Below are 26983 nucleotides of genomic sequence, written 5' to 3' on the forward strand. Positions count from 1 at the left end.
CACCACTATGAGCTGAATAAAGAGCATGAAATCACTTTGCGACTCTGAGTATATTTCACTGGCGACGAGGATGGGATGCCGCTGAGCTGACTGCCACACACAGCACCGCAGCACCGCCACCTGCCGCACCGCTGCCTCGCACCGTGTATCCAGGCTTCAGCTCCGGGACCCAAGGAACTCAGAATGGCAACCGACAGCAGCTTCTCGCCATTCAACCCAGCATCTGGAGACTGGGAAGCGTACGCCTCCCGTTTCACCTTCCTCCTAGAAGCCAAAGGGGTCACCGATGAAGAAGACGCCAAGAAGAGGGCAATATTCTTCAGCGTCTGCGGAGAGGAGACATTTGAAATCGCCCGGGCTCTCCTTGCGCCTGAAGACGTCGCTACTGTTCCATACAAAACAATAATGGAACAGCTGAAGGGGCACTTTTCGCCACAGCCCTCAGTGGTGGCTCGTCGAAATGCCTTCTACGCAAAGCGGCAAGCCCCTGGGGACACCATAACTGGGTTTGTGACCTCTCTCCGCCAAGCTGCCCGGTTCTGCAACTTCTCAGAGCTGGAGAACATGCTTCGTGACCGCCTCGTCGGTGGCCTGAAGGATGAGAAGCTGCAACGACGCCTCTACGCTAAGAAGAACCTAACGTTCCAGGTCGCTCTGGAGGAGGCCCTGGCAACGGAAGCTGCTGAGAGGTCGACGCAAGAGGCACGGCTGAGCCAGCCGTCCCAACCGAGGGTCCACCACGAAGACCTCACCAACGACTCGGGATCCGACAGGGAGGAGGTGCACCGAGTACAGCAGCGCACTCAAGCAGCCCACATACCACAGCTGCCTCGACGAGAAGGAGGGAACTGCGCAAGCTGTGGAGAAAGTCACGAGAGGAGGACCTGCCGTTTCCGCAACGCAGAGTGCAGGCAGTGCAGAAAATTGGGACACATCGCCCGGGTGTGTCGGGCTCGGCCCACCCGAAGCCAGGCATCAGATGACCAATCCAAGAGCCCCAGGTCCCGGGGCCCAACGCACCAAGGCAACTCGACGGAGCTCACAGACTTCCAGGTATACCAGTTGCCCCACCCCAACGTAGAGAAAATTTATGTAGAGGTACAGATAGAGGGGGCCCCATGCCGCATGGAGCTTGACACGGGTTCAACTCTATCCATAATCTCGGCAAGGACCTTAAGGAAACTGTGTCCTACTGGGGGTCCCAAACTCAGGCCGGCCCCATTCACCCTCCGGGACTTCCAGAAACGTAAGGTCCCCACAATGGGGGTGGGGACCTTCAGGGTGCAATACCGAGGGCGGACGCGGCAACTGGACTTGCTTGTGGTCAAGGGCCCCTACATTAGCTTACTGGGGTTGGCATGGTTTGGACCACTGGGACTAGCCATCACCGGGGTGAACCACATGAGCTTACAAGTGGACGTGGACGCCATATGCAAGGAGTTTCCGGGGGTTTTCGATGGGAAATTGGGACAGTATACGGGCCCCCCCATTGCTCTACAGCTTGACCCCGCAGTACGACCAGTCAGGCTCAAGGCCCGCCGGGTCCCATTCGCCCTGAAACCCCGTATAGACGAGGAATTGGACCGACTCGTGGAGCAAGGAGTGCTGGAGCCGGTGCCTAATGCCCCCTGGGAAACCCCAATCGTCACACCCGTCAAGCCTAATGGTTCGGTCCGCATCTGCGCAGACTACAAATGTACCATAAACAAGGCCCTCATGGCCCATGCATACCCAGTGCCAGTGGTCAGCCATGTCCTTGCCACCCTGGCTGGGTCGAAAATTTTTGGCAAGCTGGACTTGGCCCAAGCATATCAACAGCTGCCAGTAGATGAGGCCACAGCAGAGGCACAGACGATTGTGACGCACAGAGGAGCGTTCAGGGTAAAGCGGCTGCAATTCGGGGTCAGCGTGGCACCAGGCATATTCCAGAATCTAATGGACTCTCTCCTTAAAGGGATTCCTGGTGTCACCCCCTTCTTTGATGATGTGTTGATTGCCGGGCCCACACCAGAGGAGTTTGAGGACCGCCTCCGCACTGTTCTGCACCGTTTCCAGATGGCGGGTCTCAAGGTGAAGCGGGAAAAATGTCTACTAGGAGTGCCTCAAGTGGACTTTCTGGGATTTATGGTGGATGCAGAAGGGGTTCACCCGACTGGGGACAAGGTACGGGCCATTTGTGATGCCCCAGCGCCCAAGAACAAGACTGAACTTCAGGCCTTCTTGGGATTATTGAACTTTTACCATTCCTTCCTTCCCCACAAGGCGGCGGTAGCGGAGCCCCTACACAGACTCCTGGACAAGCGGGCCCCTTGGGTGTGGGGCCAGCGCCAGGAGGCCGCATTCCAGGCAGTCAAGGACTTGCTTGTCTCAAACTCGGTCTTGGCACACTTCGACGAGAGGCTGCCGGTGGTGCTAGCATGCGACGCCTCGCCCTATGGCATCGGCGCTGTCCTGGGACACCAACTCCCGGATGGAAGAGAGGTACCGGTAGCATACTTTTCCCAGACACTCAACGAAACCGAGCGGAACTACTCGCAAATCGACAAGGAGGGTCTGGCAATCGTGAAGGGAGTAAAAAAATTCCATGATTTCTTGTACGGGCGGCCCTTCACCGTGGTGACTGACCACAAGCCGTTGCTTGGCTTGTTTGCCCCCGAAAAGCAGACCCCCCAAGTGCTGTCTCCTCGCGTCCTCAGGTGGTCAATTTTCCTTGCCAGCTACCAGTATGCACTGATTCACCGCCCTGGAAAGGCGATGGGCCATGCAGACGCCCTCAGCAGGCTACCACTACCGGAAACAGGCCCCGACCCAGCACCTGCACAAGAGGTTATGAGCCTGGAGCTGCTTCCTGACCGCCCCATTCAGGCACAAGAAGTTGCACACCATTCCAAGAAAGATAGGGTCATCTCCCGGGTCCTGGACTGGGTGTGGAGGGGATGGCCCAGCCGCAGCCCCGGGCCAGAATTCGCCGGCTACACAACCCGCAAACATGAACTGTCAGCCCACAAGGGGTGCCTGTTATGGGGAAGCAGGGTCGTTGTTCCCCAGCCCCTCCGCAAAAGGGTCCTCACAGCCCTACACGAGACACACCCAGGGGTAGTAAGAATGAAGGCCCTTGCCAGGAGTTATGTGTGGTGGCCGGGGATCGACGGAGAGATAGAGGCCTGGGTCAAACACTGCCAGGCCTGCCAGGAATCCCGCCCAGATCCCCCAAGGGCCCCAGTCCAGTCCTGGGAGTCCGCCCGAGCACCATGGTCACGCCTGCATGTGGACTTCGCTGGCCCCTTTCAGGGGAAAACATTCTTCATAGTGGTGGACTCCTACACCAAATGGCTGGAAGTCGCACTGGTACCGTCCACTTCTACGTCCGCAGCCATCCGGGTACTACGCAGGCTGTTTGCAACCCACGGGCTCCCTGACACTCTCGTCTCAGACAACGGGACTGCATTTACATCAGGAGAATTTCAAACCTTCACAGTGCAGAACGCCATCCGCCACATCCGTTCGGCGCCATTCCACCCTGCCACCAATGGCCAAGCAGAACGCATGGTGCGGACCACCAAGGACACCCTTCGCCGCATGACGCAAGGGGATTGGGAGTACCGCCTTGCCACATTCCTTCTAGCACAGCACAGCACCCCCAGCTCAACGACTGGCCAGAGCCCCGCTGAACTACTAATGGGTCGGCACCTTGCAATCAGGTTGGACCGCCTTCACCCCGATAGAGCTCAGGATGAGGTAGTGGTGGGGGAAGGCAGGAACCCCCGGACCTTCGAGGCCCAGGACCCAGTGTACGCAAAGAATTTTGGGGCAGGCCCTGCATGGGTACCTGCCACAGTCACCAGGGTCACGGGCCCCGTGTCGTACGAGGTGCTAACAGATGGGGGGCAATGCTGGCGCCGCCACTGCGACCAGATACGGCGACGATTCCCGGGAGAAAACCAGGAGGAGGAGGACAGGTCAGAGGAGTCCCAAGGGAACAGTGGGGCAGTGAGGCCCATAGAGCAGCAGGGGCAAGCAGGAGAGGCAGAATCAGTAAATACAGAGAGGACCCGCGAGGCCGAAAGGACACCGGAACCAGAACCACGACTGAGCGAGCCGGTTGCGCCAGACCAAACAGCCCCATCCTTGGAACACGAGCCAGAACCTGAACCCCGGACCAGGGAACTCCCCAGGCCGCAACGCACACGTAGGCCACCGGCGTACCTTGAGGACTATGAATGCGACCTTCCGGGCAGGACTGGAACTTAGAGGGGAGGGGTGTTATGTACTGAGTTGAATAGGATCCAAACTGCAGCAGCCTGCATGGGTACCTGCCACAGTCACCAGGGTCACGGGCCCCGTGTCGTACGAGGTGCTAACAGATGGGGGGCAATGCTGGCGCCGCCACTGCGACCAGATACGGCGACGATTCCCGGGAGAAAACCAGGAGGAGGAGGACAGGTCAGAGGAGTCCCAAGGGAACAGTGGGGCAGTGAGGCCCATAGAGCAGCAGGGGCAAGCAGGAGAGGCAGAATCAGTAAATACAGAGAGGACCCGCGAGGCCGAAAGGACACCGGAACCAGAACCACGACTGAGCGAGCCGGTTGCGCCAGACCAAACAGCCCCATCCTTGGAACACGAGCCAGAACCTGAACCCCGGACCAGGGAACACCCCAGGCCGCAACGCACACGTAGGCCACCGGCGTACCTTGAGGACTATGAATGCGACCTTCCGGGCAGGACTGGAACTTAGAGGGGAGGGGTGTTATGTACTGAGTTGAATAGGATCCAAACTGCAGCAGTCTGATTGGTCCTAGAACAATAGGCTCCAAAAGGCAGCAGTCTGATTGGTCCTAGAACAATAGGATTCAGAATGCAGCAGTCTGATTGGTCCTAGAACAATGCAGCAGTATGATTGGTTAGCAGGAAACACCCAATCATGCTCCAGATTGAAGTGAATCCACAACCTGATTGGCCTACAGTAGAATCCTGGAATTAGCCAATCATGTGCAGCCCATTGTGTAAATAATGTATATAAAGCAGATACTTTGAGGGGACATTCATTCATTCCTCCTCACCACTATGAGCTGAATAAAGAGCATGAAATCACTTTGCGACTCTGAGTATATTTCACTAACCATTAAGTATGCTTGTCCTGTAAAGTCTTTTATTAAGCATCAGCATATTCAGTATAAGACCAGTCTTCCTGTATATTCGTTATTCCCCATGTTCTTTCACACACACACACACACACACACACACACACACACACACACAAATGTGAGACAAGTTGTAAGCTCTGCAGTGAAAATGAGATCTTCTCTGGCAGTCATTTACCTGCAGTGAGCAGTTTCCAGAAGCAACTTAACAGTGTGAGTATATACATTTGTTATACAAGAGAATTCCCACAGAGCAGGTCAAAAGTTGCTGCGTCAAGGATGAAGTAGTTAGCTTTATAGAATTCCTTTCTCTTAATGTTAAAATCCGATTTCCCTCATTCAGATTTATGCACTGTGCCTGTGATCAACATTTCAGACTACTTTAAACAGATTTTTCCCACTGCAAGAAACCACACGTTTAGATAAGATGTGTAGTTTCATGCATATTGTTCTTAAGGCAGCAATCCTAAATGAAATTTCCAAGGAGCATTAATTTAATTTAGGGTTGCCACATTTCAAACAGTGATTTTTTTAAAAAAATTGGGGGGGGCGAAGTTGTTGAGCAAAAAATTGACATTTCTGAGCTACTTTTAGGGAAGGTTGGCGAAAACAACACTGACAACATGGGTGGTCATACGTCCAGATTTTGCTGATTTCCGGATGTATGGCAGCCCTATTTAATTTGACCTACATGGGATTGTGTTGCTTATAACTAGTAGTAACATTTCAAGTCATTTGATTTTTTGTTATAATAGCAAAAGAAACTCCATCTGGTAATAAATAGTACTGCATTATTTATTTATTATTTATTTATTATGTGTGACCGTAAGCCTGCCCTCCAAAAAGGGACGGTGGAGTAAAAAATAGGACTATTAGCCTATCTAGCCCATCTAGCTTTGTCTTGCCTGCATTGACTGTCAGTGGCTGTAGGGGTTTCTTCCAGAAAGGAATCTTTCCTACTCATGCCTAGCGATGCCAAGAATAGAACTTGGAATATTCTGCATGCAAAGTATGTACTCTGCTACTGTGCCTTTCCCATCACGCCAAGATAGTGCAACAATATTATATGTATTTATCAACACACATTATCTGATGACATTATGGAGCTGGAGCTTCAGTATCGCCTGTTTGTGTTTCTTTGTTTGTTTTTACAAATAACTTTTAACCTTGGATTAATTCTGTAGGTTTTGACACAATCTTTTCCCCTTTCAAATATTTAAGACAGTTGTTTTCCCTCCAGCCAAAATTACATGTTTTGTACAAATGAAACAACATTACCATCTTCTTGCACAGCCTCTAGATGTGGGGATAGTGTGGATCCTGGCCAGTAAAATGCTTATTTTCTATCTAACAAATTAAGGAATAATGACTTTTTTAAGGGGTCTTGTGGCACATTAGCAGCTACATATATTTTTATGTTACCTGAGGTTTGATAGGCTAGAGCAGAGGTGGCAAACTCATGGTGTATAGGCTGGATCTGATTTGTCACACCATTTTGTTGATTGCTTGCCAGTCCTCCGTAGTCCAATTTACGCCCCCCCCCCCCGAACCTTGAAATCAAGGTGGGGGTGGGGATTCAAAAGGCTGTCTTCTCAGTCCAACACCTTCTCTGCTATAGTGCTAGAAAGAGGTTGGAATATAGGGTTTATCAGGGGTCAGCAACCTTTTTTAGCAGGGGGCTGCTCCACTGTCCCTCAGACCTTGTGGGGGTATGGACTATATTGGGGGAGGGAATGAACAAATTCCTATGCCCCACAAATAACCCAGAGATACATTTTAGATAAAAGCACACATTCTGCTTGTGTAAAAACACCAGGCAGGCCCCACAAATAACCCAGAGATGCATTGTAAATAACACATTCTACTCATTTAAAAACACACTGATTCCCGGACCCTCCCCAGGCCGGATTTAGAAGGCGATTGGGCCGCATCTGGCCCCCGGGCCTTAGGTTGCATACCCCTGGTTTGGATGATAGCCTCTTATATTTTCTCTATCTGCTTTGCTCTCTTCCCAGCTAAATGGTCAGTAAGTGTGGTGAGTGTGTGATGTATATGTGTGCTAAGGGCAAGAGTGAGTATGCAGTCACATTGAGTCCAAATATTCTTTTTAAAAGGGGCTCCACTATTATGTGATCCACTATTGGGTGTGGGACCCTTTCCCCTATTGGAATACAGCTAGGCTGGAACTCAGGCTCTACCCTCTCAATGGCTGGATCTCAGAGAGCTGCATCATACAAAAACGGTTCTATGGCTTGCAGATGTTCCTGTGAACTGCTTGTCTAGAGTTTAACTGTGCTTCTAGGCACCAAATCTGAGGGAAAAGAGAAGAGATATGGCGAGTCATTTTACATTATATAAATGTATGATGGACTTTACAGATTGTGTTTTGCTGTTCCAAGTTTCTGCTTCCAAAGCAAACAGCCTGCCATTTAGAACAGTTCCTTCAGTGCAAGTTTGATAGTATTTGCATTGTTGGAGGATTTTTTGCAAGAGTGCGTGCAATCAAATTTCTGCAAAACAATTAAATGAAGCCAAATGGGGCATGTACCATAACATGAAAGATGTGAGCTTGACCTCTCTTCACTCAGGATTTTTGTGTTATTCTGGCTTTCCCATTAGTAGATGGATGTAGTCACATGTGTTCTGGAAATAGTAGCACAAGACTTTAAAAAAAAAAAAACTTCTTCACCAGCACTTGTATATACTGTAATTTATGTTAGTTAGGAAAAACAAAGAACAATGCAACCTCACCTTTGCTTAGTGCAAAGCAGTGTTCTCCAAGTTGTACTATAGTAATTTAAATTCACAGAACATGAAGGCAAAAGTCAGGGTATTGTTTCAACTGCCACATTTTCTACATATATAATAATAGTTTTCCAGCCAATATGGATCTGTTACAAAGCTACACTTTATAATGTGTCCTGCTCCCCTAGGACTTATTAATGGATCTAGCAGATTTGCCTGTTGCAAAACTTTCCACTGCAAATGCTTGCATTTTTAATATTATCCACTGACGAAGCTGAACTTGAAACTGGGCCTACTAGCGTGTAGCAATTTGCATTTTTTACAGATGTGTTCAGAGGGCCAAAGTTTCTGACGTGAAGCAGGTGTTAATAATGAGTACAAAGGACGTACTTTCATATACAATTATAGCAGCCTTTCTCAAGCTTGATTCTCCCGATGTTGTTGGACTGCAACTTCCATCATCCCTGACCACTGGCCCTCGTGGTTAAGGAGGTTCGGAGATGTAGTCCATCAACACATGGGGACCAAGGTTGAGAAAGGCTGGCCTATAGTGAAAACTTATTAACAAGTACCTTTGTCATGGACAGCCTTGAACTCCTGACTGAAATTCATTGAAACAGGGACAGATGCCTTTGGCAGTGTGCTACAGGGGAGGTCTAATGCTATCCATCAGCTTTTCATCAGCAACTATGTAGAGAAATTGACAGTTTAAACTACAATTTAATATTCAATTCCAGGGTGTTGTATATATTTAATGATGTATTGGACTGCCTGTTGTCAACCATAATGACTGGCTGAATCCTGGTCTCTCTTCGGGAACTAGGAGGCTGCCAAATAAGAGAATGTGAAGATGTTTTCAGAAATAGCTGGCTCTTTCTCGTTTTTTTCTGTTTTACCTTCTTGCAGGTTAATGTCTGTTCTAGTGGAAATATTTTTAACTTCAGGCATTCTTCCACTTACGCGCTATCAATTCACATGTGACAGCGTATATGCATGACACCAGGAAATACAGTTAACATGCATTACCTGCATATTGTCATATTTTTATTTCCTGAGGTGCGGGAATTAGTCTGGAAATCTGTATGTTTTGTGCTTTAACTTAAAACACGCACACGAGGCAGTGAGGTTGGGGATGCACAGATGGACCAGCAGAGCCAGTGCCTCACTTCTGCTGGTGCATCCATGAAGCCCTGTCTTGCTCCTTCCTTGCCCCATCCGCATCCAGGTAAGCTGCAGTAATGTCAGTATCAAAGTTTGGCTCTACCTCACCACACCAATTTCCACTGGCATTTTCATGTTTCTACCCCACGGTCTTTCTTGTTTACATGACATACAAGCAGTGCATGTTCCAAGAATGTCTATATATATGTGTGTGTGTTTACAAAAACACACTGCAGTGCATTCATGCACTTTTCATTACAAATCCTTTTGAATGAAATGGTATGACATGAGAAGCAGCTGAAATTTGCTTTGGCAGATGAGTTCTTCCTCTAAATCTCACACAGCTTAATGATATTCATTGTGTGTGTTTGTGTAGGTATGTATGTATTTAAAATATTTATGTCCTGTCTTGTAAAAGCAATCTTCCTAAGACTTTTTTTAAAGGCTGCTGGCACAGTATTCTTTCTGTCTACAATGCAACTTTAAGACCAGTTTGTGTACCGTTGTGAGCAGTTAGTTTGTGGTGGCTGGTGTTCATTGGGATTATTAGGCCAGAAAGTAGTATAACCAACAGTAGATGGATCTGAAGCCAGAGCCAACGAGGAGATATTTAGAGATGTGACATTACTGGATATGCTGGTTTGATTATTGTTGTTATTCTGGCAGCCCAATCCTGTGTGTTGCTACAGAAGTTGGGTGCCTCCCCCTCTTTCTGCCAGGCGGTGGCAAAAGTCCATGGGGTTCCAGGCACTCACTCAGGGTCTGTAGTCCTTTGGAGAATTGAGACATGGCAGAGACCGTAGCAGCTTTAAGAAATGTGGTTTATGCACCTATTTACACCTTCAGTCTGTATGGAGGGAGTCCAGATCTTATAACGTGGTCATTCAAGGGGAGCTTGCCCCCACAGCAGTGCAGCCAGTCTTCAGCCAGCCTACTGAAGACAGATACCAATCTTTTCTTCTTCCTTCTTCTTCCAAACAAGCCTTGCTGTAGACTCTTCTCCTGTCACCGCACACTCAGTTACACTGGCAACCTGCCAATCCCACCCCACCCTGTCTCTGTTCACACCTCAGGGCAAGGGAGGAGGACAGTTCTTTTGTATTGCCAGTGGCCCTCAATGGCCCTGTATGGCCCTAGCTTGGCCAGGTTGTTTTCATCTGATAACTCAGGAAATTCCTCTACAGCTTGTATTTCTCTCATCACATCCCAAATAATCAAAATCCTACCATTTATTATTTCTAGGATTTAGGGTCCCCCCCCCCAATCTTTAACAGTATATTTAGTCAGATGTGAGTTCCAATAAGTTGAGTGGCATTTAGTTCCTCAGATTTATGCATATGATTTCAGTATTTATTTTCATAGAATCATAGAATCATAGAATCATAGAATCATAGAGTTGGAAGAGACCACAAGGGCCATCGAGTCCAACCCCCTGCCAAGCAGGAAACACCATCAGAGCACTCCTGACATATGGTTGTCAAGCCTCTGCTTAAAAACCTCCAAAGAAGGAGACTCCACCACACTCCTTGGCAGCAAATTCCACTGTCGACCAGCTCTTACTGTCAGGAAGTTCTTCCTAATGTTTAGGTGGAATCTTTTTTCTTGTAGTTTGGAACCATTGCTCCGTGTCCGCTTCTCTGGAGCAGCAGAAAACAACCTTTCTCCCTCCTCTATGTGACATCCTTTTATATATTTGAACATGGCTATCATATCACCCCTTAACCTCCTCTTCTCCAAGCTAAACATGCCCAGCTCCCTTAGCCGTTCCTCATAAAGCATCGTTTCCAGGCCTTTGACCATTTTGGTTGCCCTCCTCTGGACACGTTTTGTACAAGCTCTGTTTCGATTTTCGATTTTAAAGTCCCCACTTTTTAAAAGTTAATTGGTATCACATATCCAAGAACAAACAGTACCCTGTTTTCACTTCCATAAACTTATGTAAACTTTATAAAATGTAAACTCCACAAGTTACTGAGTACACATTTAGATAATACAAATATTTGATTATCACAGTGAGTTGCTACTGATGCCCTCATTGGGGATTTCATGGCCTTTCCGAGAAAACAGCCATTTGTATAAACAGGGGTTATTTGGATGTAATTAAAGCCCTTGTTTAAACTGTTTCTTCAGAAAGCTCCTAAAGTTACAAGACAAATAATGAATATAGCACCTAAGTCAATAAGCAATTTAAAAGTTGAGATTAGAATAGTAAGTTGCATAATTTATATTTTCAAAAAGATATGTTAACTAGTATCGTTACATACTGCTAAATGTCAAAGTTAATTTGATCAAGTTTAATATTTCATCTGTGCGAAATGGGCCCAATGCACACTAGTATCGGTTCACAGTGTCCACATGGAGACTGGATCATAGATGAATCAACAGTGTGTGCAGCTTCTCAGCGCATGGATCCAGCACCAACCATGTGGATTTCACAATGTGAACTTTCAAAAATGGGTGCATCTGTATGAAGCGGGTTTTGTGGAAATTTTTTCTTTGCACATTGGGATGATTTGCACTAGAAAACTTTCAGTTTGGGTTTGAAAATTTTCTAGAGAGTGGTCTAATTTACCATTTTTATTTTACTTGTATTTATTAAACAAAGCTGAACAAATCAAAAACTTACATCTCATTTTAAAATGTCCTCATCCCTTATCATAATTCTCCTGCCTATGTTGAAGTAATAGTAAAACTAGGTTAGTTATGAATGTATGTTACAAGCATAGGGAGTCTTTCATACTGCCATACGTTCAGATTGAAAATTTGACGTTTGCAGTATTGTAATGTCATTTTCACTTATCTTAATTAGCTTCCAGAGCACCTGAAATCATGCAGAGGAGCACTTACAGAACACATATTATCTCAGCTTAGAAAATTACACTGAAGAAATAAAAAGATTATAACACTTGATAATGTGTAGTCCCTTGGGAACATTTTTAATAGTAATGGTGTAACTTCCCTCTGTTCAGTTCGGAAACAGTTTGGTATTTACAAGCTTTCTCACTGAGTGTTCTGAAAAAGCTAGATGGTTTCCCAAGAGTGCTGACCAGACATGTAATCTTGGAGCATATGCACAGATGGTGTTATGCACATGTGTATTATTGTGTCTCTCCATCCCCAAAATTCCATTGTAGTTTGGTTACAGCCTTCTGCACCCATTCCACAGCACAGCCGTGACAAAGACGTGGTTGGAAATTGTCTCCCCCAAACCATTAAAACTAACATGCTCCACAACTAGATGGATATTTTAATTTGTTAGGGGCAAGAAAACAATCAGGATAGTTGCCTAGATAGAGAAGGTACTAACCAGAGAAAATGATGCTTGGTTAGGTAGTCTGATCCACATATCCCAGCCATCAATGGGAATTCTCTCATTGGTGGAATTCAAGATGTAAGGGCTAAATAATAATGATTTTTTAAAATGTCTTATTGACATCTGAACATGGTAAAAAGACAGAAGATGGTATCCAATTGTGCCTGTCCACTAGTGGAACAGACTTATTGAGTAACATGATATTTCCTTTCTCTTTTCTCCCCTGCAGTGCTCTGCATGTACACTAAATCTGAGTTGAAGGGTTGGGGGACTCTCTGGAGCAGATTTTTTGGGGAGGGGGCTAGGGGGAAGGAGGGAAAGGGGAAATCTGCTCCCATAATGTTGGATAACTTCTAGAGTTCTTAGTTTTTTAAGCCAAACCTTCTCCATTTCCTGTTGGCAGTCAGGGATACTATCTTCTGAGTTTCTGGGACATGAAATTACTTTGACCCTGTATTCTTGGTTTTCAAATCCCTTTAGTCTTTCTGCTCTGCAGCGTTTTTCTCATTCAACATCTTCAACATCTAGCTTTACTTGTATTATTAGTTTCATCAGTTTCTTTCTCCTTCAAACTCTTTCTCACTACAGTACTTGTTTGATAAAGCTTTCACTGAAGCTTTCTAATTTACATTTACCTGTAGAACATTGCTGCTTGACAAGCACATCCGTTTCCACTACACACACCAGGACCTATTCCTAACTTATTTGTGTTTTTAGATCTTAAGATGTCTGGGAAGGATCTATGTAGACTTTCATTTCTCTCCACTGTAGCACACTGGTGGTTTAACATTTATCATAGTTGTGGTAGAACACATGCATTGCAAGCAGAAGGGACCAGGTCACTCTCCAGCTTCTCCAGGTAGGGCTGAGGGAGACTCCAGCTTGAAACCCTGGGAGCCACTGCCTGCCAGTGCAGACAGTTCTGAGCTAGATGGGCCAGTGGTCTGACTTGATGGTTTAAGGCAGCTTCCTAATCATAGCAACTTGCCAACAGATCTGCACAAATGACAATAGAGAGAGAGAAAAGTCAAAATATTGTGTTGTACCATGTCTGTTACAGTAGACTAGATATGTAGTAAAAATGAGAAAATGTAGGCATATCTAATGGTGTAGGGCTTTAGTGGGTTGATGTTGATCCAATGGTCATTTTCCAAGTTGGTGATTTATTAGCTTGGTTTCTGAAGCAGAGCCATTTCAAGGCTGACTGCCTTGTGTATTGTGTATGTGTTGTCTATTGGAACAAGCACAAGGGGACGTGTTTGATCTCCAGCAGTTATGTTGTTTGTGCTCTGTTGTCTGCAGTGGATCTTGCATGTGGTTATTGCTGTTTAAGAGTTAATTTTTATGTGGGGAGAAGCGTTGATATTTTGATTTTGAAACCTGGTTAAAAAGACATTAGATATGGTTGTATTTTGGTCAAAGTGCATGATATCACCAAAATAATTTAGATTCATAAATTCAGTAAGTTGTTTTCTCATGACTTAGACTCATTGTCTATTTTCTAACTCAGCAGCTAAAACAATTCATCTAAATGACATACTGTAACTTAATTTAGTTCCCATTAAAGATTCACTTTTCTTATAAAACGCAAATCACATCAGTTCTCTAAATGGAGCCCAAAGGATTTCTTCTGTTTACTCTGAAGTTCCTTAATACTTGCTTTTTCTCTTTAAATGAGAAAGTCTCAAAGGTCTTTTGCAAGCTGGATTTGACAGTTAATGTCTTGCCTTATTCCTCTGATTATTATCCATACATTCCAGGTCATACATTGTTTACTCATTAAGTCAAGCTTTTGAAAGCTGATGGCAGCACATGTATTCACATTATGACCTTTTCTTCAGCGCATAAAGAGTTACTTCACATGATTTTTAAAAAATGATTCTTATTATTTGAAAATAATAATATATTTTTTTCAGTTTAAATCTTGGCAAGATGCTAGGGGTAGTTAGATTAGAACTGATGTAAACCCACTCTTTTATTTGCTTGAAAGTAGACGTTTATGTGTTAAATGTGGCCATACTGGGATGTATTTTATATATATATTTAGCAATTGCTAAATTTTTTTAAAAAAAACATTTTTTAAAATCATTGAATGCTGCAAGGTATTGTGGTCTATTGAGATAGTGCTACTACAAATCTTCACCACACTCTTCCTAGAGAAATACACTCCAGGAAGATGCCATTGGCTTTAGGATATAATAGTAGGCCATGATTTAGAATACATGATCCAAGCCTCTTCCTGGGCTTGTGGGCTTTCACCTTCCCTCCTTCATGGGTGAGAGAAGGAGTGTGGAAACTTTTTCACTTTGCTTTCTCTTAAGCATGTCGTTCTGTACACTCCAAGGGTTGTGGTTTAACACTAACAGAAGTTAGTCTTGCTCATCCAGTTTCTCATTGATATTTCCAATTGAACTTTGAATAATTTCACTCTTTCCTGATAAGCCTTTCCTCAGTGTACTCATCTGTCACTGCTATTTTTTAATCAAACTAACCCAAAACCTTATCTTTTTTTTATCTCCCTCTTACAGCCACTGTCCTAAATTTTGTCCCTCTTGCATTTTTGTACTACTTTCTTCAAATAATTTAAACCCCTTTGAAAAGATTTTCTGTATTGATAAAATACAGTGGTTTGAAGGTGGCTTGCTCTGCAACTAGACCTAGTTAATGCTAAGTCATGATCCCAGTTTAGATGAAACAAGAAGCTTGTAAAGGAAAACAAATGTCATCCTCCTGGCTGTGCAGGAAGAGGAGGCTGGAACTCAATGAAGCACCAGTTTTCATATGGGATTTTGATGTGATGTTGAAACTTATACAAGCTTGGACTTGGAAGAGAACCCCAGAGGGCTCAAATGCTTTCCGGATTTAAATAAGATTCACATTCCATCTACCTAGCCCCAAGCCTTTCCTTATAGCACACCTACGGTATTTGTTAAAGGCAACCAGGATTGTGGAAGGCTCACAAGTCTTCCATAATCCCAGGCTACCTCTCACAGATCCATGTGAAATCCAAGCAGGGTGGATGGGAGGAAGCCCACCCATGACATGAAACTCTGTAGAGCTACATTTAGTTGTGAAGAGACTTTACCAGCAAAACTCGGGATTTGAGGATTGGGGGGGGGGTAGCTGTATTACCTAGTGAAGCACTGTTGCTCCAGTAGATTTGATAGAGGAGATTTAAAATGACTGCAAAGACATGAATAGAGGAGGCAAAGCCCACCCCCCACAGCTGGGGCCCTAAAGGTGTTGTGTGATGGATGATTTCACCCACTTTTGCCCTTGTATTGAGCACTCTAAATGCCAGTTGCAAAAGGCATTTGTGCTTGACTTTGGCTCTCTTCTGGGCACACTAAGCTTTTGAAACCTCCACATGAATTTGGATCGGCACAGGAATGAACCTATCCATTTTTTAATTGTTAACTGCCTCTTTTCAAACTAATTCAATCTAATTTGAACCTGGCGTCTTTCTAGATTTTGAGACCATTGTAAAAAAGCTATTAAACAATTGCAAAACATTGTTAGTAATGTCTTCTTTTTAGTTGCACAAAAATGCATTTCTTGGAGGAAAGGAAATTGTTCAACAAGTGACTGGTTTTATTTTTATTTTTTGTTTCCTTCAGGATCTTTCATGTTGGTGAACACCACCGAAAAGTTTGGACAAAGAGCGCATCTTTTGCTACCACACCTGAAAGAAAATGACACTCATTGCATCGATTTCAATTTTTATGTTTCCAGCAAGAGTGGATCCAATCCTGGCATATTAAATGTTTATGTGAAAGTCAACAACGGTCAGCTTGGTAGCCCAGTGTGGAATATGTCCGGAGGTCCTACAGGAACCTGGAACAGGGTAGAATTGGCAATTAGCACCTTTTGGCCAAATTTCTATCAGGTACTGCTTGTTTGTTCTTTTCTTACATATATGAAACAGACTAAAATATTTCATGTGACTCACTGCTGAATAAGGCATTCTAAGCTTATTTAACAGGTGTGCACTTGGTTCAGTTTTGACATCAGTCAATGTGTTTGTCTGTTTGTTTGTCTGTTTGATAAGGCACTCATGTACTGTCCTATGACCAAGTTCTTGGGATGGCTTACAAGAAGAATAAAAATAAATCACAAATGCATACAATAAAACAGGCCAATGGTAAAACATGTAAAAGCAGTGTCTTTTCGTGATTTCCCTTTGAAAACAATCCCTGGCAGGCTAATCGATTATGTATTTATAGCAGCCTTGGAAACAAGTTATTTCAGGATGTAGACAAGAGCATTTACATTTTAAACTCTTGTATAATGAGTCGTTAATACTTTCCAACAACCCAGGTAGGTAAAAGAAAGTGATGAAGAGACATTTCCTCATCTTTCCAAGAAGACAAGACTCACCAGGTGGGAATTCCATCCTGTCAAGCTTGGTATGTGACAGGAGAACTTGGTGCCCCAGGAAGGTTGTCATCAACTGAAATGTGTTGTTCATTTTACTTTTTCTATAGGATTATCATTATTGATAAGTATATATTTTAGTAGCATTTTGAGGCTGAGTGATGACAGCATTACATTTTTATGCATATAGTAAGATTCCCTTGTGAAACTTCTGGTCCTTTGGGAGGAAGGGTAAGATTTAATAAACAAATGAAAATAATTTAAACAAAATGTGATATACAAATATAAATAAATAAATAAATGAGCTGTTGATTGGTATACTAAAGTTATTCCATTATCATGAATTCCAAAGAAATAATTTTAGTGTCTGGGTGTTTGCTTCACCCTGGAACATATAGGCAAATAACTCCCACTAGTATTTATTTAATAGAAGTGATACTGTTCAGTACAAAGTCAGACTTCTGAAGACATTCTGCTTCTATACTTAGAATATCTGCTAATTCTCAGTGTGCATGGCCTTTTGAGCATAATTATTGTTTGATTTCAGGATATTTGTTGTAGCTAATAAAGTTCATTTAAATGTAAAATTTCAAATTCATCTAGCCTTTTGGATTTAATTCCATAACTGATACTTGCTCTTTTTATTTTATTTCTTAGCAGTAATACTTGTTCTAATTGCTCCATCCTGAAGAATGCTTATTAGTTAGAGCTCCATCACTAAACTAGACTAAGTTGTCCATAAGTAGCTGGTGTGTGTATAATGGTAGGAGGGCTATTTTAGACCCATCTGGGTCTGTAGCATGCACATTTTTAAGGCTTTTTATTGCTAAACTCACCTTGTCTATAATTATATCTTGTTCCATATAATTTCTATCCTCTCCATGGTTGTTGTTTTTTTAAGTATCTGGGAGGGTTGCTTCTCTAGAGTAAGATACTTGTCACTTGCTGCCACCCTCACTGCAGAATAGTTGTTACCATGTCAAAGAATTATTTTATGGTGTAGAACAAGTTTGCAGTTAAAAAATAACCTTCCGGTAGGATGATTTATGCAGCTCCACAGGTTGTTAGTACCCCTACTGTGTTCAGTCTGCTCAATATTTTGTATTCTTAGCTCCATATACCCACGTGCAAGCAGTAAACTACATGCCTTCTCTTCTTAAATCATTGCTTCCACGTTTACATGGAGCAAAAACAGGCTGCTGAAAAGCAAACACATAAATAAACCCTTTCCTTTATAATCTGAAAATCCAAGCCCAAAATGAAATAAAAGGGGGCTTTTCATGTGCTTGTGCCTGTTTGTTTCAGATTGCTGTTTTACAGTGTTTAAGTGCTAATGAATGGTGGTCACAAATCCATTTTGTATTTCAGTGCAGTTGAATGAAAAGGGGACTATAGCAGATCTGCTGTTACCTAGATTCATTTTAGTTTAGTAGATTCCATGTAGTGCAATCCCAAGCATGTGTACAGAACTTGCAAATAAGTCCCATTGAGCTTAGTGTGACTTACTCCCTAGGAAGTGTGCTTAGAATGGCAGTCTGAGTCTCATTTAGTGCTAGACAGCTTTAACCTTTCCAAGCCCGACAGCTTTTTCTGTAAATGAGGTACTTAGGGACCTAGATCCTCCACAGGTTTTCATATCTAAGCTCATCTCTTCATTACTGGCATAAATGTACCATGTATTCGCCTAGTTTGATATTAGCAAATGTTGTGCAAACCTTAGCCTATCTACCATGTTCCTTTATATGCTGTAGCAAGGCATTAAACACAACTAAAATGCCACCACTAACATACCAAACATTTATTTTTGTAACCTCTGGATTACGGTGCTTTCATTTTTTATGTTCCCTGGGCATAGTGTATACTGCCTGGAATGGAGAAAAGGCTAAGAGGGAGCTATAACTGGTTCATGACTTCAGAATAGCAGCAGCCCCTTATATATGTGTACATGGCCAACAGTAAACAGACCCTTTACTCAAGCCATATCAATGAGATTCAGTCACCGCTGCTAAAAATACTAACAGAATCTGAGAACGAAAATAGAGCACAATATTGGTTCCAACTGGGAACTGATTTACTGTGAGGCAGTAGAAGCCCTTGTGAAATAAATGGGCTCAGGATCGTGGGCCTTGAAAAATAACCCCGTACAAACAACTTCATTACTGTATGAGCCCAATTTTCAATCTTGCTCACTTTAAATCATTTTCATGTCGGTGCTCTAGTTGACATTAACCTCATAAATTCTTCTTTATGAGCCTAAGTGTGAATTTGAAAGTGGCATGCATGCAAAAATGTAGTCACATGGAAGTGCTACATGGAGACAAGGGGACGCAAGAAAAACGATCCAGAATGGCAGTGAACTTTTTTTGTTTGATGGGATTATTTTCTTTTTCTGTTCACATAATTGCATTAAATAACCACATTGGTATCAGTAAATTCTTTTCTCTTTTTAAAATAAGTTTTGTGAATTAGAGTTTATGATTAGGTATAATTCACCTTTGGACTGCAGGAATTGTAATTGCTTAGCAAAAACAAAGGCAGAAGTTTACTAAGTAAGGTCATGTATTGAAAGTAAATCTATTTATTCCCTTTGTTCTATAGAGCTGACAAGTTATCTCTGCCAGCACATTTTCAGCAGTAAGCATTTAGGGTGGCAAGCCAGCCCCCCTTCTTTGTTCTCATAGAGAAGGGGGAAGTGGCAGGAATGAAAAGCTAATTTTGCTCTTCACTGAAGCAGGGAGGATCAGGGACAGTGCAATGTTAAACTGCTTCCCTATTTCCTGTTTGGCAGGCATCTGAGGGATAGTCTGATGTAAAACATCTCTCAGGCAGACATCCAACACAGCTTTCCATGAGCAAATGAAATTTGTGTTTTTAACCAGTTGTTTTCTGACTGATAAGGCAGCAAAACAATTTTCAAGAAATCAAACAACTATCGTGTTTGCTACAGCTTTATTTTATTTTGACTAATGCGCTTCATATGTTGCATTCAAGATGTTGTGTCAACTGTGATGAAATGCAAAGTTGACAGCTTGGAGTTAACTTTTTTTTAACCTGGCAGCTAAACACGAAAAAAATGCTAGACAGTATTTTTTCACAAAACATCACACATTTATAGGATTTGTTAGCTTTCTTTTCTCTTAAATAAAGTATCCATACACATGCACGCAAACACACAGAAATCTTGTATATAAAGGACCTGATTTTAGTGTAGCACTATTAAAAATATGGAAGAAATGTTCAGTCACACAATCCAGCAACGACCAATTGACGTGTGTCCATTTCCACAAACTGGAAGTGGCCAGAAAAGGAGGCAAGGTGGACCTTTGCGCATGGGGGAACACCCCCCCCCCATGCAGAATGGTTGTTGCCTGCCTATCCATTTATATCAGAGCCTGTGTAGTATGGAGCGTAAACCCTTAGACTTAGCAGATACAGATTCAAACTTCTGCCAACCAGGCTAAAGATATGATATGTCCTCTAGCATGCATAACTATTTCTTTTGGCCCACTGCTGCTTCTGGTGAAAAGGGTTTCATCGATCTTTGAAGGACTACAAAAACCTGATGACTGTGAGAAGTGTGTACACAACATAGACCTTTACTCATCTATTACACTGACTTCAGCTCTCTGAAAAAGACACTGTTTCCTGCTATGTGCCCACGTGAAGTTATGTTTCCGTCACTATTAAGCATGTTCCTTTTTCTTTTTCTTTTCTAAGCAGAGTGTTGCAAACCATGTGTAGGATCAGTTATACTTAAATAACTCTTGGCCCTTTCATTAATAATGGTCTGGATTGAAATAATCCATTCCACCAGCAGAAGCCAATACAAGGACTCCCTTTATTGCATCAGTGTTCCCCTGGGAGAACTTCCAGAACAGTGTGCGCAGGGAGGAGAAATACGTTGAATTTTGCAAAAAGGAAAATTATTCGGGAGGGGTTTGGTTCTTATTTTTATTATGTATTTTGTGTTTTTATCTTGTGCATCTTGTGAGTGAAGAGCAGTATACAAATTTAACAAATAATAATAAATATTAATAATAATCTGCAGAACATGACAGTTTCTGCAATTATATTTAAGGGCTGTTGTTTTTTAAATGACACAAAATTGGTTCGTGTAGCTTATGTAAGACAGAAACAGGATTAAAGATGATCTTAACAGAGGTGAATGTAAAGTTCTGCATTTGGGTAGGAAGTATAAGATGCATAAATGCAGTAGCAGGTTACACCTGATTTGACGGCAGTACATACGCGTAGCAGATCACAAGCTAAAAAACGAGTCAGCTGTACAATGTGGTGGTTCTCACGTTGGGACGTTCCTTTATCTATCTTTGTCACTAGAGGGCCAAGTGACCTCTTTGGCTAGGAGAGTCTTCTACTAGCTTCAGCTGGTATGCCAGCAGTGATCATTCCTTGCCATCCTCTCTTATCACACCATTGTGGCAGGCCACACCACTGGCCCATGGCCTGCCACTTGTCTAATTAATACCAGAGATCCTTAAACTCCTGCCTATCATTGTTTCGTCTAGCTGGTGAAGTATAGGCCAGTAAACCTATGTTGTGTAAAGGTCTGCCCCTTCTGCTGCCTTCCTGGTCCAGCTTCTAATTCTCCTGATTTCAGATCTCTGCCCAGATTCTCATTCCCTTTACAGAGTTTGACCGGTAGGTCTGCATCTCTGCCGTCCAACTTTACTAGCCCTGCCCATGCCAGCAGCAGCACATCTCTTTGCACATGCTTCTTCCAGGCACTGGATACTTCCAACCCACCACACCTGCTGCCTCTCCCCTTTTTTTGATCTCTGCCTGTTGGTGAGCCTTAGGACCCACTTCTGCTGCCCTGAATGTGGTTCTTTTATCCTTATGTGGGTCACCTTGCTTAATGTTGTCCCTTTAACACGGACATTTGCAAACTTTTCATATTGGTGACACACTTTTTAGACATTCATCATTTCGCAACACAGTAATTTAGTTTTACTAGCAAACCAGAGGTTAAACTAACCCTTTTCCAGCCCCGGGAGGAGTGTGGGGAGCGTTCGCATGACACACTTACGCGCTGCAGCTGGCACACTAATATGTCACAACACATGGTTTGGAAAGCTCTGCTTTAACACTTGGCTTCCCAGCAGCCTCTCTTCCTTCCTGGGCTGATAAACAGTTTCTGTGCTGCTGCTGCTGCTGCTGCTCTCTCTTCACATATGATAAAAACAAGTTTCATGAGCTATGTTATTTCCTGCAGAATAGCAAATGAACTAGTGTCCTCAATCTGGATATTTAGTACAATAGTAAAGTAGTACAATGTACAATGGTGCAGTATTTTTATCTCACAGTTATTCCAGAGTTAAATGAAATAATAGATGGGAAGGCATTTATAGTCTTTATTTCCTTCGTTTGAAACTTGAGTGTTTTCTGTTCTTTCTTTCTTTAAAAAAGGAAACTTGTTTGTTATTAATAGCTTATATACTTCAGCAGTGATAATAGGATACCCAAATGCATGCATGCATAATAAAATTTCCCTCTCTTTCCAGACACACTGACCACCCAAATATAAAACCCAGTAGTGAGTCCATAATCAAAAGCAATCATTGTGTTTCAGTTTCAGAGAAGAATGCAGATTTAACTTATCAGACTTCAACATGCCTCGTCTATGCTTATGAAAGCTTTCATATTTATGTCGCTGAAACATACTTTTCTGCCTAACCAATTTTGGATTATTTAAAGCTAGGCCTGCCAAAATTTGGAATGGTTTACTTTGATCCTTAGTTCTTAATTCAGCTGACAAGAATAGTCCATTTATTTTTGTGGCCTATTTATAAGCATCAAAAGAACTAGGAGCAATGGATATCGAGGAAGATTGTCTGGGACAAAACAGCTTAATACCTCCATCTTGTCTTAAATGCAAGATTGCTATTAAGTTCCTTTTTTCTTTTTTAAAAAATTCTGTTACCTGTTTAAACAGCAACAAATTATTTATTTATTTACCGCTTAATTCCAAAATGGGCTTCTCTAAATGGATTACAAAGTTTTTTTTTAAGTTGCATAAACATTAAAATATAAGCATCCAGATTTTTTTTTTAAAATGCAATAAAACAAACCCATAAAACAATGTAGCAGTTTTACCATAGTTGCCAAAATCAATAAAATACAAAGGAATCTTTCTCATAGAGGATACAACACAGTTGGTTTAAAAACAAATCATGAGGAAATGTTCAATGTCATAGAACAGGGCCTTGGGTTGGGGAGTTCCCTGCTACTATCCTGGATAAGAAGAATCTCAACAATTAAAACTAGGAATATTTTACTCCCACTGCTTTTGATGGGTCTACTCCAAGTAGGACTTAGCTACAACCTAGTACTGTGTTTATTTTACCCTTAGACCAGAGCTTTCCAAACTGTGTGTTGCGACACGTTATTGTGCTGGCTGCAGTGTGTAGATCTGTCATGCGAACGCTCCCTGCACTCCTCCTGGGGCTGGAAAGGGGTTAGTTTAACCTCCAGTTTGCTAGTAAAACTGAATTACTGTGTTGTGAAATGATGCATGTCTAAAAAATGTGTCACCAACATGAAAAGTTTGGAAAGCTCTGCCTTTGACCCTAAAACTTGCCTCTAGGTTAGCTTAAGAACTACGTGTTAGATACAGATGTGGAAATACTAGTCAGTTTACTAACAGCTTCAATGTACCATCTGGAATGATTATCATTATCCATCCAGTGGCGGACATACATTTTTGGGTCCCTGAAGCTTGAACTGTTATGCGGGCCCCTTCACAACCAGCAACATGGTCTGGGTAACCACTGTTATATTCATCAATGGGGTTGTTCCATGACATATCACCAAATCTTTACAACATCTTTGCTACTGACTCTCAAACTTTGGAATTGTAGAAATATATACAACAACAACAAAATCACTTTGAGCTGTATGATTCAGATTGGGTCTACTACACCCCCAAAATGTTAAGCAATGTGGACTAAAGTTGGTTCTGGGGCCCCTCCAGGATTAGGGGCCCTGAACGTAAGCTTCATTAGTTTCATAAGATCCGCCTATGTATCCATCATGTTTTGGAATGAAAGCAGAAAACAAATGAAGGACATTATCTCTCGATATCTAGAACATGGGAAGCCCCCTTCTTATTTTTTTTTTAAATTTGGAATGTTTCATTGGCTGTATTGTTTGTATTGTGATTTGGTATGATTGGAATCGATTTGTCATTAAGTGGAAGGTTTTTAATTGAAAATGAATATTTTTAAAAAAATGCTGTAATGACAATATGCATCTATATAGCACATTTGCATTATTGTAATTTTTGGGGAAACTTTGTTGTTCATTATGTTGCATAAGCTATTATGCAATTGGTTTTGTACTGAACTTTTACTTAACAACAATAATATAAAAGCATAATCACAAACCTGGGTTTGGACGTCATGCTAGGTCAAACCACGCAGCAGCATGCAAAAAAGACTGGGGGAGGGGAGCAAAACTGCTGCAAGCTCTTTTCTGAGACCCCACATGCTCATGCAGTCCTGCTAAGCCATAGTTTGGCTTTGCATGAGAGGCAAGCCAGGCCACTGTATTTATCTAGGAAGAAATAATTAAATCATACAACTGTAAGCCCTCCAGATCTGGCTGGGTCCAAATATGAATGCAGAAAATAAAAAAAAAATGCTAGAAAAACATAGAATTTTTCTGGCATTTAGTGCATTATATTTAACCCTGAAGCATTGCCTATGCATAACTTTTAAAAACCACCGTTCTTATTTTGGTCGAGTTGGTACATTTGCTATTTGCATTTTATTGACCTATTTTCTTAAAGCTGAAATAGTGAGCTCTTGTACTGAATTGTATATTGATAGAGTTAATGTATGAGTAAATCAGCTGCAAATAGCCATTGAGTTAGTCGTAAATGGTTCACTTGATTCACCATTGAATCCGGTATTTTAAGCCTTTTGCAAATTCTTAGCACTGGTTTTTAAAAATAAAATAGTTGTGTTGCTTTAATAGAAAATATTCATGTTCCTGCAATGTTACTTCCACTGACAAAACTGATAACACAACCTTTTCATATTACAGGTTTTTTTTGAAGTCGTAACTTCAGGGCACCAAGGATATCTAGCCATTGATGATGTGAAGGTTTTAGGACATCCATGCAGTAAGTGACTAAGCATTATAATTTGAAATTATTATGAGATACTGTTGAAAGGTGTGCATCACTGCTGTTCCCAAAGTGTGCTCCTTGATAAAGGTCCTTTCCAGCTCTGGGGAAGCTCAGAAATCTTGAGACTAAAGCCCTGATCGGCCATTGGAAGAAGCCATTATTTGCTGTGTGTGACAGTTGCCCCACACTCTCTAAAGCAGGCACCCCCAAACTCAGCCCTCCAGCTGTTTTGGGACTGCAACTCCCATCATCCCTAGCTAACAGGACCAGTGGTCATGGATGATGGGAATTGTAGTCCCCAAACAGCTGGAGGGCCGAGTTGGGGGATGCCTGCTCTAGAGCAGTGTTTCCCAACCTTGTTCCTCCAGCTGTTTTTGAACTACAACTCCCATCATCCCTGACTAGCAAGACCAGTGGCAAGGGATGATGGGAATTGTAGTCCAAAAACAGCTGGAGGCACAAGGTTGGGAAACACTGCTCTAGAGACTCGAAGCAGTTATCGAGGGTAAAAAAAGAAAAATTAAATACAGCCCTCAGAACGTTTCATAAAATTTGGAGGAGTGTAGATTTCATAGTGGGACCACATTCTGATCACCAGCTCAGTTTGGCAGCTGTAAATCGGGAGGAGGAGGAGGTGGAGAAGAAGCAGAAGCAGAAGCAGAAGAGGAGGAGGAGGAGGAGGAGGAGTTTGGATTTGATATCCCGCTTTAACACTACCCGAAGGAGTCTCAAAGCGGCTAACATTCTCCTTTCCCTTCCTCCCCCACAACAAACACTCTGTGAGGTGAGTGGAGAAAGAAGTGTGACTAGCCCAAGATCACCCAGCAGCTGCATGTGGAGGAGCGGAGACGCAAACCCGGTTCCCCAGATTACGAGTCTACCGCTCTTAACCACTACACCACAGGAGAGCTCATTCTTGAATGTGGATCTCCAGATTCCTCAATTGTCTATAGCTGGAGCAGCACCCTGTCCTTGCTACACAGGAAGCATGCAATGTATAGCATTGTGTGTCAGTTACAATCCCATTGTAAAACATTTGTATGAAATACTGGTATTAGCTACCTGATACAGTTTTCCTAATTAAAGTTAAACAGATCTTTTTTCTTTTGTCACACCATGGTTGATGCTAATCTCTAGCATTTCCTTTTCTTTGGTGCCTTTACTGTTGTTGCCATTGTTTCAAGATTTGTAGCATTTTAATATGCTACTGAACGACATTTTGTGGAAAGACTGGATTGTATCAAACTCTGCTGTTCCACTTGTGCAACAGACTTCTACTGGTACAATGGAAGTTCTGCTTCTCCCCCCTTTCACATCCTCAGCATTTGCTCCAGAGGGTTGTGAGATGTGGAAGTGGGGTGGCGAGGTGGGAGGAGGAAGGGGAAGTTGCGTTGCATAAGTGGAACCACACTTACGCCAGTGTTAGGTGCAGCCCACTGCCATTTAATTAAATGCAAAGCAAAAATACAAGTAAAAGTAGATGGAAAAGTTCATTACTGATAGATTATCACACGTGATTGTGACCATGCACATAGGTGTTAGGCAAACGGTTGATGTCCACAGTCTAATGTAGAGCTAAATGAATTTAAGCAATGTACACCTTAGTCTTTGGTAGATTGTGCCATGTATAACAGAAGCTAGAGCTATGAGGAAGTCCAGAACAAGTTTGGACCTGGTGTGCCTTTATGCAACCTTAATTTCTGATGACTTGCTTTACATCAGCTTCTTGCATATAGGATTGCTCCCTAAAACAGTATATCATGCAATTGCTCTAAAACACATTTCCTATATACATATAAAACACCTGGCTTAAAAATAGTTTTCTTGACAACTTTGTACAGTTCTTGTCTAGTAGCTAATATAAATATCTGCTGTGGTTTTGTTCAAAATATCAATTAAATTTCAGTCTAACCTTTATAAACATCGAAACGTTTTATCAAAGGCTTAGTAACCTAATATAATTTCCTCAGTAGGAACAATAAGCTAGCACCTTTATATTTTGTCATATCCTGGATTCTTGTAATAAAGTAATATTAGAAATGTAAAACAGCCTTATTATATTATGTACAATTAGAGTCAGATATTTTAGTGCACATTTTG

General features: G+C 42.6%; 1 protein-coding gene and 1 long non-coding RNA gene across 12 annotated transcripts in view; one reads left to right on the plus strand and one right to left on the minus strand.

Annotated features, from left to right (window-relative positions):
- LOC309348554 overlaps window positions 1-26983 on the minus strand; it is a 507755-nt gene that overhangs the window by 159606 nt on the left and 321166 nt on the right. The gene's annotated exons all lie outside the window — the stretch shown is intronic.
- PTPRM (protein tyrosine phosphatase receptor type M) overlaps window positions 1-26983 on the plus strand; it is a 413445-nt gene that overhangs the window by 138577 nt on the left and 247885 nt on the right. For all 10 annotated transcript variants that reach the window (XM_081873808.1, XM_081873803.1, XM_081873804.1 and 7 more), the window contains exons 3-4: window positions 15978-16246; window positions 24799-24877. In XM_081873808.1, coding sequence (XP_081729934.1) covers window positions 15978-16246; window positions 24799-24877 — 348 coding nt within the window. The remainder of the gene's footprint in view (window positions 1-15977; window positions 16247-24798; window positions 24878-26983) is intronic.

This window comes from Podarcis erhardii (assembly GCF_964252035.2).
Source record: "Podarcis erhardii genome assembly, chromosome: 8".
In the NCBI taxonomy this organism is placed as follows: Eukaryota; Metazoa; Chordata; class Lepidosauria; order Squamata; family Lacertidae; genus Podarcis; species Podarcis erhardii.